At 36.7% G+C, this 14,046-nt stretch overlaps 1 protein-coding gene across 6 annotated transcripts in view; it reads right to left on the bottom strand.

Annotated features, from left to right (window-relative positions):
* MAP4K3 (mitogen-activated protein kinase kinase kinase kinase 3) overlaps nt 1-14,046 on the bottom strand; it is a 237,823-nt gene that overhangs the window by 68,227 nt on the left and 155,550 nt on the right. For all 6 annotated transcript variants that reach the window (XR_007515515.1, XM_049870292.1, XM_049870295.1 and 3 more), the window contains 5 exons: nt 12,004-12,135; nt 11,769-11,831; nt 11,602-11,683; nt 11,390-11,500; nt 2,398-2,476 (listed from right to left, as the gene is read on the bottom strand). Coding sequence is in view for 5 of the 6 variants with exons in the window: in XM_049870292.1 (XP_049726249.1) it covers nt 2,398-2,476; nt 11,390-11,500; nt 11,602-11,683; nt 11,769-11,831; nt 12,004-12,135 (467 nt within the window). In the remaining variant the exon portion in view is untranslated. The remainder of the gene's footprint in view (nt 1-2,397; nt 2,477-11,389; nt 11,501-11,601; nt 11,684-11,768; nt 11,832-12,003; nt 12,136-14,046) is intronic.

Genomic DNA, 14,046 nt, shown 5'->3' with positions numbered 1-14,046 from the left:
TAAAACCAAAAACCAAACCAAGTGCTCTCCAGTCGATTCTGACTCATGGCGACTCCATGTGTGTCAGAGTAGAACTATGCTCCACAGAGGTATCAAGGGCTGTTTCTGGGAAGCTGATCGTCAGGCCAGCCTTTCTTCCCCCACAAGTCACCAACCTTTCTGGCAGCAGCCGAGCACATTCAGGGATTCCATCTCAAGACAGAAAGGTACAAAACACTCGTTGACTGAGAGCTTCTGCAGTATGTTTCCTCAACCATTTCTTTAAAGGTGTATTGATATGCCCTAAAATCTGGTTTGAACTTCCCACCTGAAATTCACATTTTAACATGCTACAAGGCCTCCTCATTTCTTTGCAGCAAGTCCACTACTATTGCCAACATCACTTTTGACAGCTTTTATGGGTCAGAAGCATTCCCCAGAACACAAAAAATAAACGGTAGAGGACAGAAGCCACAGCAGAATAAACAATACAATCTGCAAAACACGCTCAACTTAAAATAGTACAGAATACAAATGGCTTAGATAAGTGGTTCTCAAACTTTTTGATCTAAGACCCCTAAAACACTCTTAAAAACTGAGGATTTCAAAGAATTTTCATGTGAGTTAAACCTACTGATATTTACCATATTAGATATTAAAACTAAGAAAAATTATATTTATTAATTCTTTAAACATGTTCATATAAAAATTTTATTATTTTGACAAAACAAAAATTTTAGTGAGAAGAGTGACATTGATCTATATTTCTGTAAATCTCGTTAGTGTCTAGCTCAATACAAAACAGCTGGATTCTCATATATGCTTTTGCATCCAGTCGGCTACCACACCACACGTCACGTAGCTTCTTTTAACTCCACTGAACGTTCAGAGAATAAAAGTTTAAAAGAAAGGGTAAATAATGTTTTAGGATTATTATGAAAACAGTTTTACTCTTGTGGATCCCTTGGAAGGATCTTGAGGACTCCCAGAGCTCCTAAACCACACTTTGAGAATTGCTGGTTTAGACTGTTTGCAGTATGGTACGCTAACACTACCAGCACAAAACTTTGTCTAAGAACTTAATACAGAGCATATGACCCAGCCAAGATCCCAAGGGAAGGTTCACAAAGGCCTTCTAGTCTAGAGGCCACAAAATGTGATGGGGTGGCTACTGAAATGCAGTGGTGTTTGTGAAAAGTCATCGGCTGGAAGTCAGGAGATGGGGGGCTTGCCGTTAACTCGGTGTGTGACTCTAGCCTACAGGCAAATCTCTTGTTTCATTTTTATTTTCTATCAAATGGTAATAGTGTTTGCCCCTAATTACCTTACCCAGTTTTTGACATGATGAAATAGGTTCATATTAAAGTATGAAATGTATTTATTGTTATCATTGCTGATCTAGCCCAAAACTGACCAAACTATCGTAACAGTAGTCACTTCAAGTTACCACATCACCGGATTTCAGTAAGGTCATTCTGCATTTCAGTTCTCTTGGGATCAATACTTACCTCACTGGAAACTTAAGCCTGACTGCATTAAATTCACATTCTAAGCCACAGAGCATAAACCATTTTGCACTATTAGTCCTGAGATTCTTGATGGCCAAGGGTATCACCGGTGAGCTGACAGTACTAGGTCCCATGTAAATGAATGGTCTGTACCAGTGGGCTCATAACCTGGCCATCCAGAAGAACTACCTGGAGAGTTATTTAAAAATAACTTCCTGGGTCAACTCAAGACCTACTGAATCAGGATCTGTGGAGAATTCGGGCCCGAGAATTCCATTTTAAAAAGCTCCTAGGTTACTCAAAGTTAAGCCAATTTGCAGACCTTTACCTCTCCTTGCTACTCAAAATGTGGTCCTCGGACCACCAGCATCCACAAAACCTGGGAGCTTGTTAGAAATAAAGAACCTGAGGTCCCACCTCAGATCTACTGAACCACAAACTGCATTTTAACAAGCTCTCTATGGGAGTTATAAGACCCACTGCTGTCAAGTCGATTCTTTTAGGACTGAGTAGAACTGTCCCAAAGGGTTTCCAAGGAGCAGCTGGTGGACTTGAACTGCCGACCTTCTGGTTAGCAGCTGAGCTCTCAACCACTGTGCCATCAGGACTCCAGGTGAGTTATATGCACACTAAGTTTAAGAAACACTGCTTCGTATTACTTGTATCCTGCCCGCTCCAGGAATTTTATTCCACCTCCCAAACATTAACAACATAAATAACCTTCACCAACCAAAAAATTCCCAGGAGTAAGGAAAATAAAATGCTTACTGCTTTAATTAAACTTAACCTTAAAAGTGTTTAGTAAGAAAGTCTTTGGAAGAAAATGAAACAAAAGTAATCATAACTAAATCGCAACTTGAAATCTTATTCCTGTTGTTAAATTCCAAACTCTTTTGCTGTATATACTTACAGTTTATCTCTGAGCGTGTTTTTTCTTCTCTCACATTTCTACTTGTTGAGTGAATTCTATGTGGTACGGCAACAAGAGGCTAAGAAAAAACAAAATCAACAATGTGTGTTTGATAATCAAGTCACAGTTCAGTCTATAAAACTAGCCAAATATGAAAGACGTATTTCATTTTAAAGTGAAAATAGGAAAATATAACAGCTTTGCAAGTATTAAAAAATAAAGACAACCTTAGTAGTAGCTCAAACTATGAAAGTAAAAATATAAGTATCTTTATTACCTAATTAACACAAATCATTACTTGTACTAGAGAGAGCACTTAACATTAGATTAAATACATGTGAAATTAAACACAAGAAATAATGCATTTTGCTTATTTATAAGTGCAACATTGGACTTATCTAAACCCACTTTACAAGGAAGAATCAAGTATGCTAAATATGGATCTACTCTGACCGGATGAAGTATGAAAGGAAAGAAAAGACAGCAATGCAAAATTATATTTGCATCTATTATCTAATGATGCCTTTTCTTTTAAGGTTTATTCTTCAACTTACATACAGTTTTTAAAATAATACTCAATACATATATACATATGTTTGGTAAAGTAGAGGGTCTGTGAAAATGAGGGAAACCCTCAATGACATGGATTGACACAACAGCCACAACAATAAACTTAAATACCAACAATCATAAAGATGGCACAAGACCAGGCAATCTTTCCTTCTGCTATCTATCAGGTCCCCGTGAGTGGGAGCTGACTCAACAGTAACAAATACCATATATATATGTTCTTATAGACAATTCAATAAGGGACCCTGGTGTGTCAATTTTTTGCCATGATTTGAACTAAACTGATTTTAAGTTAGATTGTCAAAAACTGTACAACTTACAATTATGTTCATTCAAACACACATTTTATGTTTTTCAGCTTTTTCATCACACACAAAAAAGTTCTTCATTCCATCTCAATTTCTCTCTATATTAAGTATACATTTCCATCAGAAGAAAACATGAGTATTCAATTCTTTTTCCCTAATTTGTAAAGAAGATTCACACCTCAGGCTTATTTATAAAACTTAACTTTTAAAAGTGACCAAAAATTAAGTACTAGAAAACTTAAACATTCCAGAAGTCCTTCATAGGAGATTTGTTAAGAATTCCAATATCAGGGGTAAAAATGAACTGGAAATATGATTTAAAGAAACCTTTTGAAAATTAAGCCCACAGCATGCCAGGAACAAAACTGACACCTCATTCAAGAAGTTAAGTGATTATTAAAAGACAGACCAGCCAGGGGCCATATTTCATCGTTTAGGACAGAGGTGAACTAAAGATTTGACTGAATTTTCCTTTTGACTTGTACCAATTCAGGCTGTTACACAAGAAATGGATACTTTCTCAAAAAACATGTTGAAAATGATACTATTTTCCATTTGAGAAAAATGAATGCCTCATGATTTCATTAAACGAAACAAGCCCACCCTGGAACTTACTAGGAGACTGCATGTTAGGCACGAGCTACTATGATCCCAAAGAGCTATTTTTCTAATAATAGATTTCACTCCACTCCTCTAAAGGGGTATTACATTTATTAGAATTTCAAGTAAGGAGAGTAGATTTCCCAAGTTGCTTATCTGAACCTCAAAATTTGGACCTCTAGAAGGATATTCTTTAGTATCATTTGACATGTAAATATATTCTCAAAAATAGTTTAAATTTCTAAACATGAATACTTTTTTTTTTCCTACAAATGTAATGCATACCAGCCATGGAGACCTGTTACAATGAGTTTATAATTACTACAATAAATGATATTCAGAGAAGTGTTGATGCATTAATAATCATTCTAATAAATGGTATTTAAAGAAAAAACCACTCACAATGAAGCATGGTTTCTAGTTTTTTTGTTTTTATTTAACATTCCTTTACAAGCCTTGGAGCCCTGGTGGAGCAGTGGTTAAGAGCTTGGCTGCTAACCAAAAGGTTGGCAGTTTGAATCCACCAGCTGCTCCTTGAAAACCCTATGGGGCAGTTCTACTCTGTCCTATAGGGTGACTGTGAGAAGGAATTGACTTGGCGGCAATGAGTTTTATGACAAACATATTATCAAATAAAAAATTTTTGTTTTATTTAAAAAAGATTTTTACTGTACTTTAGACGAAGGTTTATGGAACTAGTTTCTCATTAAACAATTAATACACACAGTTTTGTGACACTGGTTGCCAACCCCACGACATGTCTACACTCTCCCCTTCTTGACCTTGGGTTCCTCATTAGCTTTCCTGTCCCCTCCTGCCTTCTTGTCCTTGCCCCTCGACTGGTATGCCCATTTAGTCCTGTTTTATTTTATGGGCCTATCTAGTCTTTGGCTGAAGGGTGAACCTCAGGAGTGACTTCATTATTGATCTATAAGGGTGCCCAAGGGCCATATTCTTGGGGTTTCTCCAGTTTCTGTCAGGCCAGTAAGTCTGGTCTTTTTCAAATAAAAACACTTTAATAGGCCCTTCACAATGAAAGCTAAGTGATGTTGCAAAATTTGTAAGGAATGAAGGAAAGAAATAGACAATATGATAACATTAGCTAATTATAAGCTAGTGGTTCTCAAGTAGGGGCACTTTTGCCCCTGAGGGGACATGTGGCAACATCTGGGACATTTTTGGTTGTCACAACCATCATTGGCAATTAGTGAGTAGAAGCCAGAAACACTACTAAACATCCTACAATACACAGAGAAGCCCCCTACAACAAAGAACTGTCTGACCTAATATGTTAAGGTTGAGAACCCTGATTTGACCCCCCCCCCCCCCCGCCAAAAGTTCTCAACTTCTTCTTCTAGGTCAGAGATCAGCAAACTATGGCCCATGAACCAATTTCCATTGTAGCTCACCGGTGCAAATGATTTTACTGCAACACAGCTATGTCCGTTGATTCATGTGTTATCTATGGCTGCTTTTACTCTACAACGGCAGAGTCTGTAATTGTGACAGAGACAATATGGGTCACAAGCCAAAATTATTTATTGGCTGGCTTGTTACAGAAGAAGTTTGCCAACCTCTCTTCCAGTTCAGCTATCAAAATTAAGTGTGTCCTAACACTTGCTCGGAGACCCTGGCTCGCTTGAACCATTAAGCGTTCAACTACTAGCTGAAGGTTGTGCCTCAGAAGACAGGCCTCACGATCTGCTTCTGAAAGGTCACAGCCTTGAAACCCCCCAGGGCGGTTCTACTCCACACATGGGGTCGCCATGAGTCCGAATCAACTATACAGCAACAAACAATAACAATACCCGTTTAACTTCATCAAACTTATTTTCAGGCCCTCAGCTTTTTCAAGCACATAGAATCAGACTAAAAGTAATAATTTTTTTACCACGATCACAAAGGAACCCCCTGCCCTATAATTTTCTTCCTCAGACTTGCTAGGAACTTTGGAAAGTAAAATCTTAGTAATTTTTTCCCTCATTCCACATATTTCAAATTTTTTAAAGAAAGGTAACTAGCTTATGATAGTAGAAATCCAAGTAAGATATATCCACCTTATCAAACTGACTTTAGATGAAGGTTTACAGAACAAACTGGCTTCTGATTAAACAATTAGTACATACATTGTTTTGTGACATTGGTTACCGACCCCACAACATGTCAACCCTCTTCCCTTCTCGACCCTGGGTTCCCTATTACCGGCTTTCCTGTCCCCTCCTGCCTTCTAGTCCTTGCCCCTGGGCTGGTGTGCTCCTTTAGTCTCATTTTGTTTTATGGGCCTGTCTAATCTTTGACTCAAGGGTGAACCATCAGGAGTGACTTCATTACTGAGCTAAAAGGGTGTCTGGTGGCCATACTTTCTGGGTCAAGCTGACTCTAAAAAATACTAAGCAACATTCTAAGTATTTTTAGAGCATAAATATCACCTATTGTGAGCTATTACTTAATGCAAGGTAATCCATTACTTAACAGGTAAATATCTAACCAAATGAAATGATAGAAAAAGTAAACATTCACAGATTTGATGTACTCTTAATCATATGTAAGCAGGTTCTGACTGCACTCATTTTTACATGAATCTAATTTACTTAAAAAGATTAAGACTACATTTAAACACTTCTAAAATTTATGAGTGGGCATTGGTGGTTTAGTGGTAGAATTCTTGCCTCCCATGCAGGAGACCCTGGTTCAACTCTCAGCCAATGTACTCCATGTGCAGACACCATCTGTTGTCAGTGGTGCCCTGCATATTGCTATGATGCTGAATGGCAGATTTCAGAAGAGCTTCCAGGCTAAGACAGACTAGGAAGAGAGGCTTGGTGACCTATTTCCAAAAATCAGCCAATGAAAACCCCGTGGGTCACAACGGTCCCCTCTACAACCTATCATGGGGATGGTGCAGGACTGGGCAGTGTTTCTTTCCGTCGCGCATGGCGCTGCCATGAGTCAGAGGCGCGATGGCAGCTAACAACAGAATTTATGGAAGGTGGTACATTTAAACATCAAGATATGGAGGCTGTTTATCATTTTTAATATGTCTAAATGAGTTTTAAAAAGCCCTAAGTGCTTTATTATTTTTAAACTTTGGTCCTTTTCTGCAGCTTCCCATTGGCTAGCTCCTTTCCAATGATGTCAATTCCTTTGTTATATGGTCTGTGACTTTTCGCAGACAAACTGAGAACTTCCCAAGATTGGGGAATATATTTTATCCATAGCAGGTCCCCAATAAATGCTGACTGAGGGGAATATAAATAAATACTAAAAACTGAACGTTTTAATAATTCAATAGCTGTTCAGAAGCTGCAGCTAGCATTACCTATTGTGGAGGAAAAATCAGCAATTAAAAAAAATATGCTTCGACTTAGAAAGGATGCACAATAAATGAAATGAAATAGTGCTAAAAGGCATTAATGAGTTAGTGTCCTTTTTCTTGGTAAATACAAATTTTTCCTCTTTATGTTTTTGGGTGGAATAGCCCTCTATTATCTTTTCTTTTACTTTATGAAAACCATTCTAAGGATACTTCCACTTTGAGAGAGAAATACTGTGAGGTGGGTGGAATGAGGATGAGGCCTTCCGTTTACTGCTAATTCACTGACATTCCTCCAGCCTTAGGACTAAAAGGTCCTATTTGAAAAACTTCAGCAGCTCGATGCTAGATACCTTGAGGTCTCACCTTAAGAGGTGATACCGGCATTAATTTCCGGTTTTTTTCTTTTATTGCAATACCAAACTGCGTGTGTGTGTGTGCGCGCGCGCGCCTATGAGAGAGAGAGAGAAAATGCTACCTTTGAAGTAGATATACTCTTAGAAATATCTTGTGGCAAATGTTATTCATAAATGGTTCAGCTCAAATTCTTAGAGTCAATGAGGCAGGTCAAGAACAGGACCTGAGTTAATTATTCCCAGTGTAGGCACATGCCAGGAAATAAAGGTAAAATAATGTACAAGATCCAAAAATTAAAATACTGATGATAGTGAAACAGCAGTAAAAGTAACTTCAAAAATCGGGTATTTAAACTTTACACTGCACAGTGCTCTGTGGTTTACAAGGTGCTTTCACATACATTAGCCCATTTATCCTCAAAATGAGCTTCTTCGATAAGTATTCTTCATTTTACAGATAAGGACACTGAAACTCAAAATTAAGTGACAGGGCACTCAGCTAGTAAGCTGCAGTGCTGAGACAGATCCTGAATCTTATAACATACGGTAGCAACAACAAGCAAAAAACAGCTAGCACATCAGGTCAGTTAGACAAGTTGTTGTTAACAGTGAACATGGATGAAACCCATGATTCTCTACGCGAACAATTTTACTTTCCCAGATAACTATAAAATTATTAAGCCTTATAATGCTGTACATAGTAAATGGCTTAACATCTAGAAGAAAATTATATTAAGTAAAAACCAGAATTCAACGACTCTGGTGTATAGTAAAACCCAAAAAACCCACTGCCCTCGAGTCGATTCCAACTCATGGCGACCCTATAGGACAGACTGGAACTGCCCCGTGCAGTTTCCAAGGAGCAGCTGGTGGATTTAAACTGCCGATCTTTTGGTTCGCAGCTGTAGCACTCAACCACTGTGCCACCAGTGTATAGTACTTATAAAATAAAAACTACATGCAGATGCAACATAAAAAAGTTGAACCTCTTCCTTCCATAGTGTATAATTATAATAAATCTTGAAAACTGAATATTTTCAAGGCTATTCAATTTCCACATAACAGGCATAGTATCACAGCCAAGTGCTGAAATGAAATGCCAGTTAGATACAATCATATTTTGAGTGACAACACTGTACTTAAAAATTATAATTACAAATCATTTGCAAATAAAAAGATGATGATTTTCTTCTTTACGGTGTGAAGAAAAGTCCTCCCTATCCTACTCCCTAATAATGAGATTCCTTTGTTTGTCTGTACTTATTTACCATGGAGGTTTAAAACAATTTACAATTATAATACCACCAAACATATTCTTGATAAGAAAGGCCAATTTCTTTCCCTGCTACATGTGAAAGCTTCAAAAGAATCTTCATTTTTCAGACTGTTTTTGAAGTTGGCCTATCACTTTTCCTCTTTGAACACATTTGAGAAAGGACTTTATAATTCAGTATGCCAAGTAAACAAAGCAGGAGGTAAGAAGCAACAATGCAGTATTCAGCATGTGCAGAGTACAGGTAGTCCTCGCTTTACACAGTTTTGATACGCATAAATTTCACTTACCACAGTTTCAATAACACTGGTCCCTAACAATGTAGTTCAAATTTCAGTCACCACAGTACATTAACTGTAATTATGTAAAGTATAAACTTCACTGCTAGCTCTTCAGTCCACAAATCACTACGTAAATAACAGATGCACTTCATGGTCAGTGACCAATCGCATCATTTACTTCAAAGTTTGGGAGCAATTGGTCACCGCATATCTGTTATTCAGTTCAGGCACAGAAAGCAAAATGCATAGTTGTGTGGCCTCCTGTCTCCCAGTGATAATGAACCCACACATTTTACAAAAATGGGTAACTGAAAGAGGGAATTAATTACCCAACAAAGATAAAAGTGCCACAAAAAAATAAAAAGTAATAATGCTGGATATTCCTGGAACTGAAATTTGAATCAAACATTAAAAATAGAGTTATAAAAGAAATAGCTGCCTGTGAGAATATTGACAATGCCATCGTTTGAGAGACTATAAATATACAGCCAGGGGAACTTAGTGATATAAACAAGAAAAGTGGTTGTGACGAAAGGATGAAGATGTCCCAGGAGTAGTGTCAACACAAAGCTTCCCATCATGGGAACAATGAGATATTTCTTGACATTGAAAGTGCAAGGAATAAAGTGTTGGAAGCGGATTCAAACTTGGAAGCCTGGCACTCAAGAGAAGACATCAATGACTTTAATTTGAAAAAGATAGTCTCCTTTTATAAGAAGCACTGAGGAAGTTAGCTGGGAAAAAGGAATAGGTTCTGGAAAGTTGTCATTTAAGCAAAGGTGGGTCCTTTTCATGCTAACTAAGGATTACAGGTGGAAGCATCTGGGCTAGCCTAAACTGGCTATCCTCCTATCTGACACTGCCAATGCACAGAAAAGATACTTGCTCTGTGTCATGAAGTTATGAGAAGACGGCAAGTGCTATGCAATGAACTCTTGATGAGTGTTTTTTAACAAAGAAATGAAACACTCCAATTCTTAACATTTCTAATATTTAAACGAGTAAAACTGTACTAAATATTAGTTTTACAATTTTTTCCACATCCCTACACATTTATAGCCAGCAGTAAGAGTTTCTAAATGTTTTGACAAAAATCTTTAATGATCACAGAACAATCGTAATTTTTCTCGTTGATTATTAAGATTACTTCGCAAGGTTTCAGCTTGCACAGTCATTTTTATGGCTCCATACTGCTGTCTACATTGAGGACTACCTGTACTCTGAATTACACTAGAAGAGTTCATAAAAACTTAAGTTCTTAAAAACAAAAAACAATTTTCTCCCTAGTATAATTGTAAGGTCGATAATATTTTACAAGTCGTAAGTTCTTCGTTTCCAAATTCCTTTCCAGGCCTTTAATAAAAGTACAGATAGCCCATTTATCATGGTGCGTAAAGATGGCAAGATGGAAAAATGGTAGACAGAAAGGTTCTCTCTGACATAAGGTAAGCTGTGACTATATTTCAGACTACTGAAAGCTATTCCTTCAGTATCATCAAGGAAATGTAAACCATTTTTAGAACCTTGCATGAAGCCAGTAGAGTCCAACGCCATTCACCTCTGTCATAGATCCAGTAACAGAACTGTGCTGTGTCACATATACAGAGTTTATCTTAGCTGCCACAACTATTAGCTGTGCTAGGAATGTTAAATATGCTAACAAAAGTGAAGCATCCATTATTATCAATGTGTGCGTCATATTAGGGTTATTTTATTCTCTATCAACTATTGGCTCATTTTTTAACATTTCCATAACAGCTAAGCAGGGTTTCAATCAACAACAAAGTCAATCCTATGCTTTCTACTAACCTGTAATAATGCATGAAGACTCTGTTTATTTACATTAATTTTATCGAAAAGTTTACAGCTCAAGTTAATTTCTCAATCAGAAACTTACACACATACTGTTTTGAGATATACTGTTTGCAACAGAAGATTCTTTTTGAGAAGAAAACTAGAAAATTTGAGTCTAATATTCTCTTTAAGTACTTCTGATTTGCCTTCCCTTTTACAATGGATTTATTTGTCAACTTCACCTAAAATGATTACTTTGAAATAATTACAACAATTTCAAAAAGTGGATTAGGTGATTCTGCCTTGGTCATTTTCAGACAACAGTCACCTATAAGAAGCCAATGAGAAAAATCCAGCATATGACTCCTAGGAGAGACTAATCTAAACAGTACCTAGTCTTTCCGGAAATTTATTTTGACAGATACACATACATACGTCTATACATACGTCCACGCATATACCCATTCCATAAAGTAGTTGGTAAAAACCATTCCTACCTCAGGATCGTCGTCATCAAAACAATGGTAGGTGGAATGATCTGGGTTATTCACTTTATCTAACAGCTCAATCGCCAAAGACCGTGTCAAAGGCTGTGTGACAAAAGGGTGCTACAAAGAAGAAAACAATATAATACAGAACACTTAATAGAAATCTGGCTGAATGACATTTGCTCTTTCGAAAAAATATGTATTTCGGGGGGAAATAATACCTGTAATAATTTTTCAGCTGTAGGCCTTTTTTTTGGATTTTTGGTAAGTGCCATTTTCACAAAATGATGAAAACTATTTGACCTACAAAATTTAAAAAATTAAAATTAAATTTCCAACTTTTTTTTGCTCATCTTACCATGAAAGTAAACAGCAGAAAAATACTTACCACTTCATTTTGTCTTTTAGTTTAGGAGGCTGAAAATTGCTTTTAGTCATTAGAAATAATGCTCTGAAAAAAAAAACAATAATAACACCGTGTTTTAATATTTCAGATTTTAATATACATCATATAAATTAGATTACTATTATTCCCAAATAAAATATTTTTTCATGACATAATAAATAACATGGGGGGGAGGGGTTAATTTAAGCATAGGGTTCTTCAACTATGACATACTGACCTCATCGGATGCAAGTCAAACATAGGAGGCTGAAGCTCGGCAAGTTCTATGGCAGTGATTCCCACTGCCCAGAGATCACAGAGCTGATTGTATCCCCCTTTCCTCTCAACAGCAGCGACTTCTGGAGCCATCCTGAAGGAAATATTCCAGAAAAGAAAAACCTTATGTTTATGGTATTTTCTTTCATACTCCCACCAGATGTACAGGGAACTATCACTATCTACGCTGAGGCCTATTTAGGCTTAATTTTTGAAAATAAGTATGTAGTACTTAAAAATCCCAACTTTGCCACAGGCCTCCAGATCTTGACATCTTCTCATTAAACATCTCCGACCCAATCCTGTACTGGTGATTCCTATATTTGTTACAGTACTGATGATAGATGTTATAAAAATTTACAGGTATAATAGATCAACATGCCAAAAGTCACCCACATTCCAATCTTTCTTCTGCTGTACACACAAAACTCCATTAAAAAAAAATAACATTTTTTTGCAAGAAACAGTCCATAACTTCTAGCTCTACCTCCTCCTATCGATAAACTGCAATCTGGCCTCTGTTCACTTCACCAAAACTATTTATCAGGGCTCCAACAATCTTCATATTCAGTGTTGAATTCACATTTACTACAAACTTAATAGGCATTTTTTCCCGTGTAATATAATGAAAGAAAATTTATAAAAATGAATGCCTACTTTAAAAACATGTGTTTGCTTAGATTGTTTTTTCTTTTAACTTTGCTATAGTCTTATTCTAAGCATACCTCCATAAATTCGTATTGAAGTCATTTAAATGATTATATGCATTTTCAGAGATAAAAATTTTCAAATAGTCTTATTCTAAGCATACCTCCATAAATTCGTATTTGAGTCACTTAAATGATTATATGCATTTTCAGAGATAAAAATTTTCAAATCCTATACAGTAGTTTTATAGCAACTATAGCTCTTCAAAAGAGTGATTAAATGGTCGCCTTACATATATACATCTACTTTCCTGCTATGATTTCAGGAAAGTCAAGTAAATTGAGAAAGTAAGAAAAATCCCTCCAACTAATGTTCCAAATGTTTGGCCTTAAATCTTTTTATCTTAAGGCAGCTTTATGAATATGCAAATCAAAAGTGAATTTTAAAACATGTCAGTTACTACTCTGATGACTAGTTCCCACCTAGCTGGTGGAAGTGCCCTGTTGGTGTGCGACATGCTCTTCCTTGGCCTCCCTTTAACTAGCTGGCCACGTGAGCTGAAAAATGAAATATAAAAATTACAAAGAAACGATTCCAGCTAGTAGGCTCCCCCAGTGCATGTTCTTCTACTCCTGCCAGCTAAGTCATGTGCTCACCACATCAAATGAGTCTCTCTCTGAACCTGTTTATTCCAGTTATATTTGCTATTATAAATACATAATTTAATTAAATATTAGGAAAAGCAATTTATTGTGAAGGTACACAGAGTAAGCTGTTATGCAAATTAAGCTGACTACTGGGTTTTGGTTTTTTCTACTTCAGAAGAACTTCTTGAAGGTTCGTTTCTAAAAACAAAGCAAAATAAAAAGGTCCTGAGAGATGAGTAAAGGACACGACAGCCGTAAAAGACTGGGAAGGTTACAGACTATATGACTGATTCCCTTTGTCTGAAATTCTGGAAGACAAAATTATAGAGACAGAAATCAGATCAGAGGCTACAGACAGGGAGAGGAAATTTATAAAAAAAAGGGACAGAAGGAAACTTTTTTGGGTAAGAGAAACAGTCTTTTATTGTGACCGTGGCGGTGTTTCTCACTATCACAATATACAAACTTCTCAACATATTACAGAACTATACATCTAAAGGGTAAATTTATACCTTAATAAACCTGACTTCCTCCCCCCGCCCCCCCCAAAAAATCACACACTTTGTGTGTCTAAGTTCTCACTGTACCTTAGAGAAATGTAAACTGGGAAATGTAATTGATAGATTATTAAGATGGAATGCTGATTAGTAATCTACTCAAAGAAAAGACCTTGGTCCTATATCAAAAGATTGGTAAGCAATGTACATTTA

This window comes from Elephas maximus, chromosome 26 (genome assembly GCF_024166365.1).
Source record: "Elephas maximus indicus isolate mEleMax1 chromosome 26, mEleMax1 primary haplotype, whole genome shotgun sequence".
NCBI lineage: Eukaryota > Metazoa > Chordata > Mammalia > Proboscidea > Elephantidae > Elephas > Elephas maximus.
The sequence above is the reverse complement of the archived record's forward strand: the minus strand, read 5'-3'. Positions and strand labels throughout refer to the sequence as shown.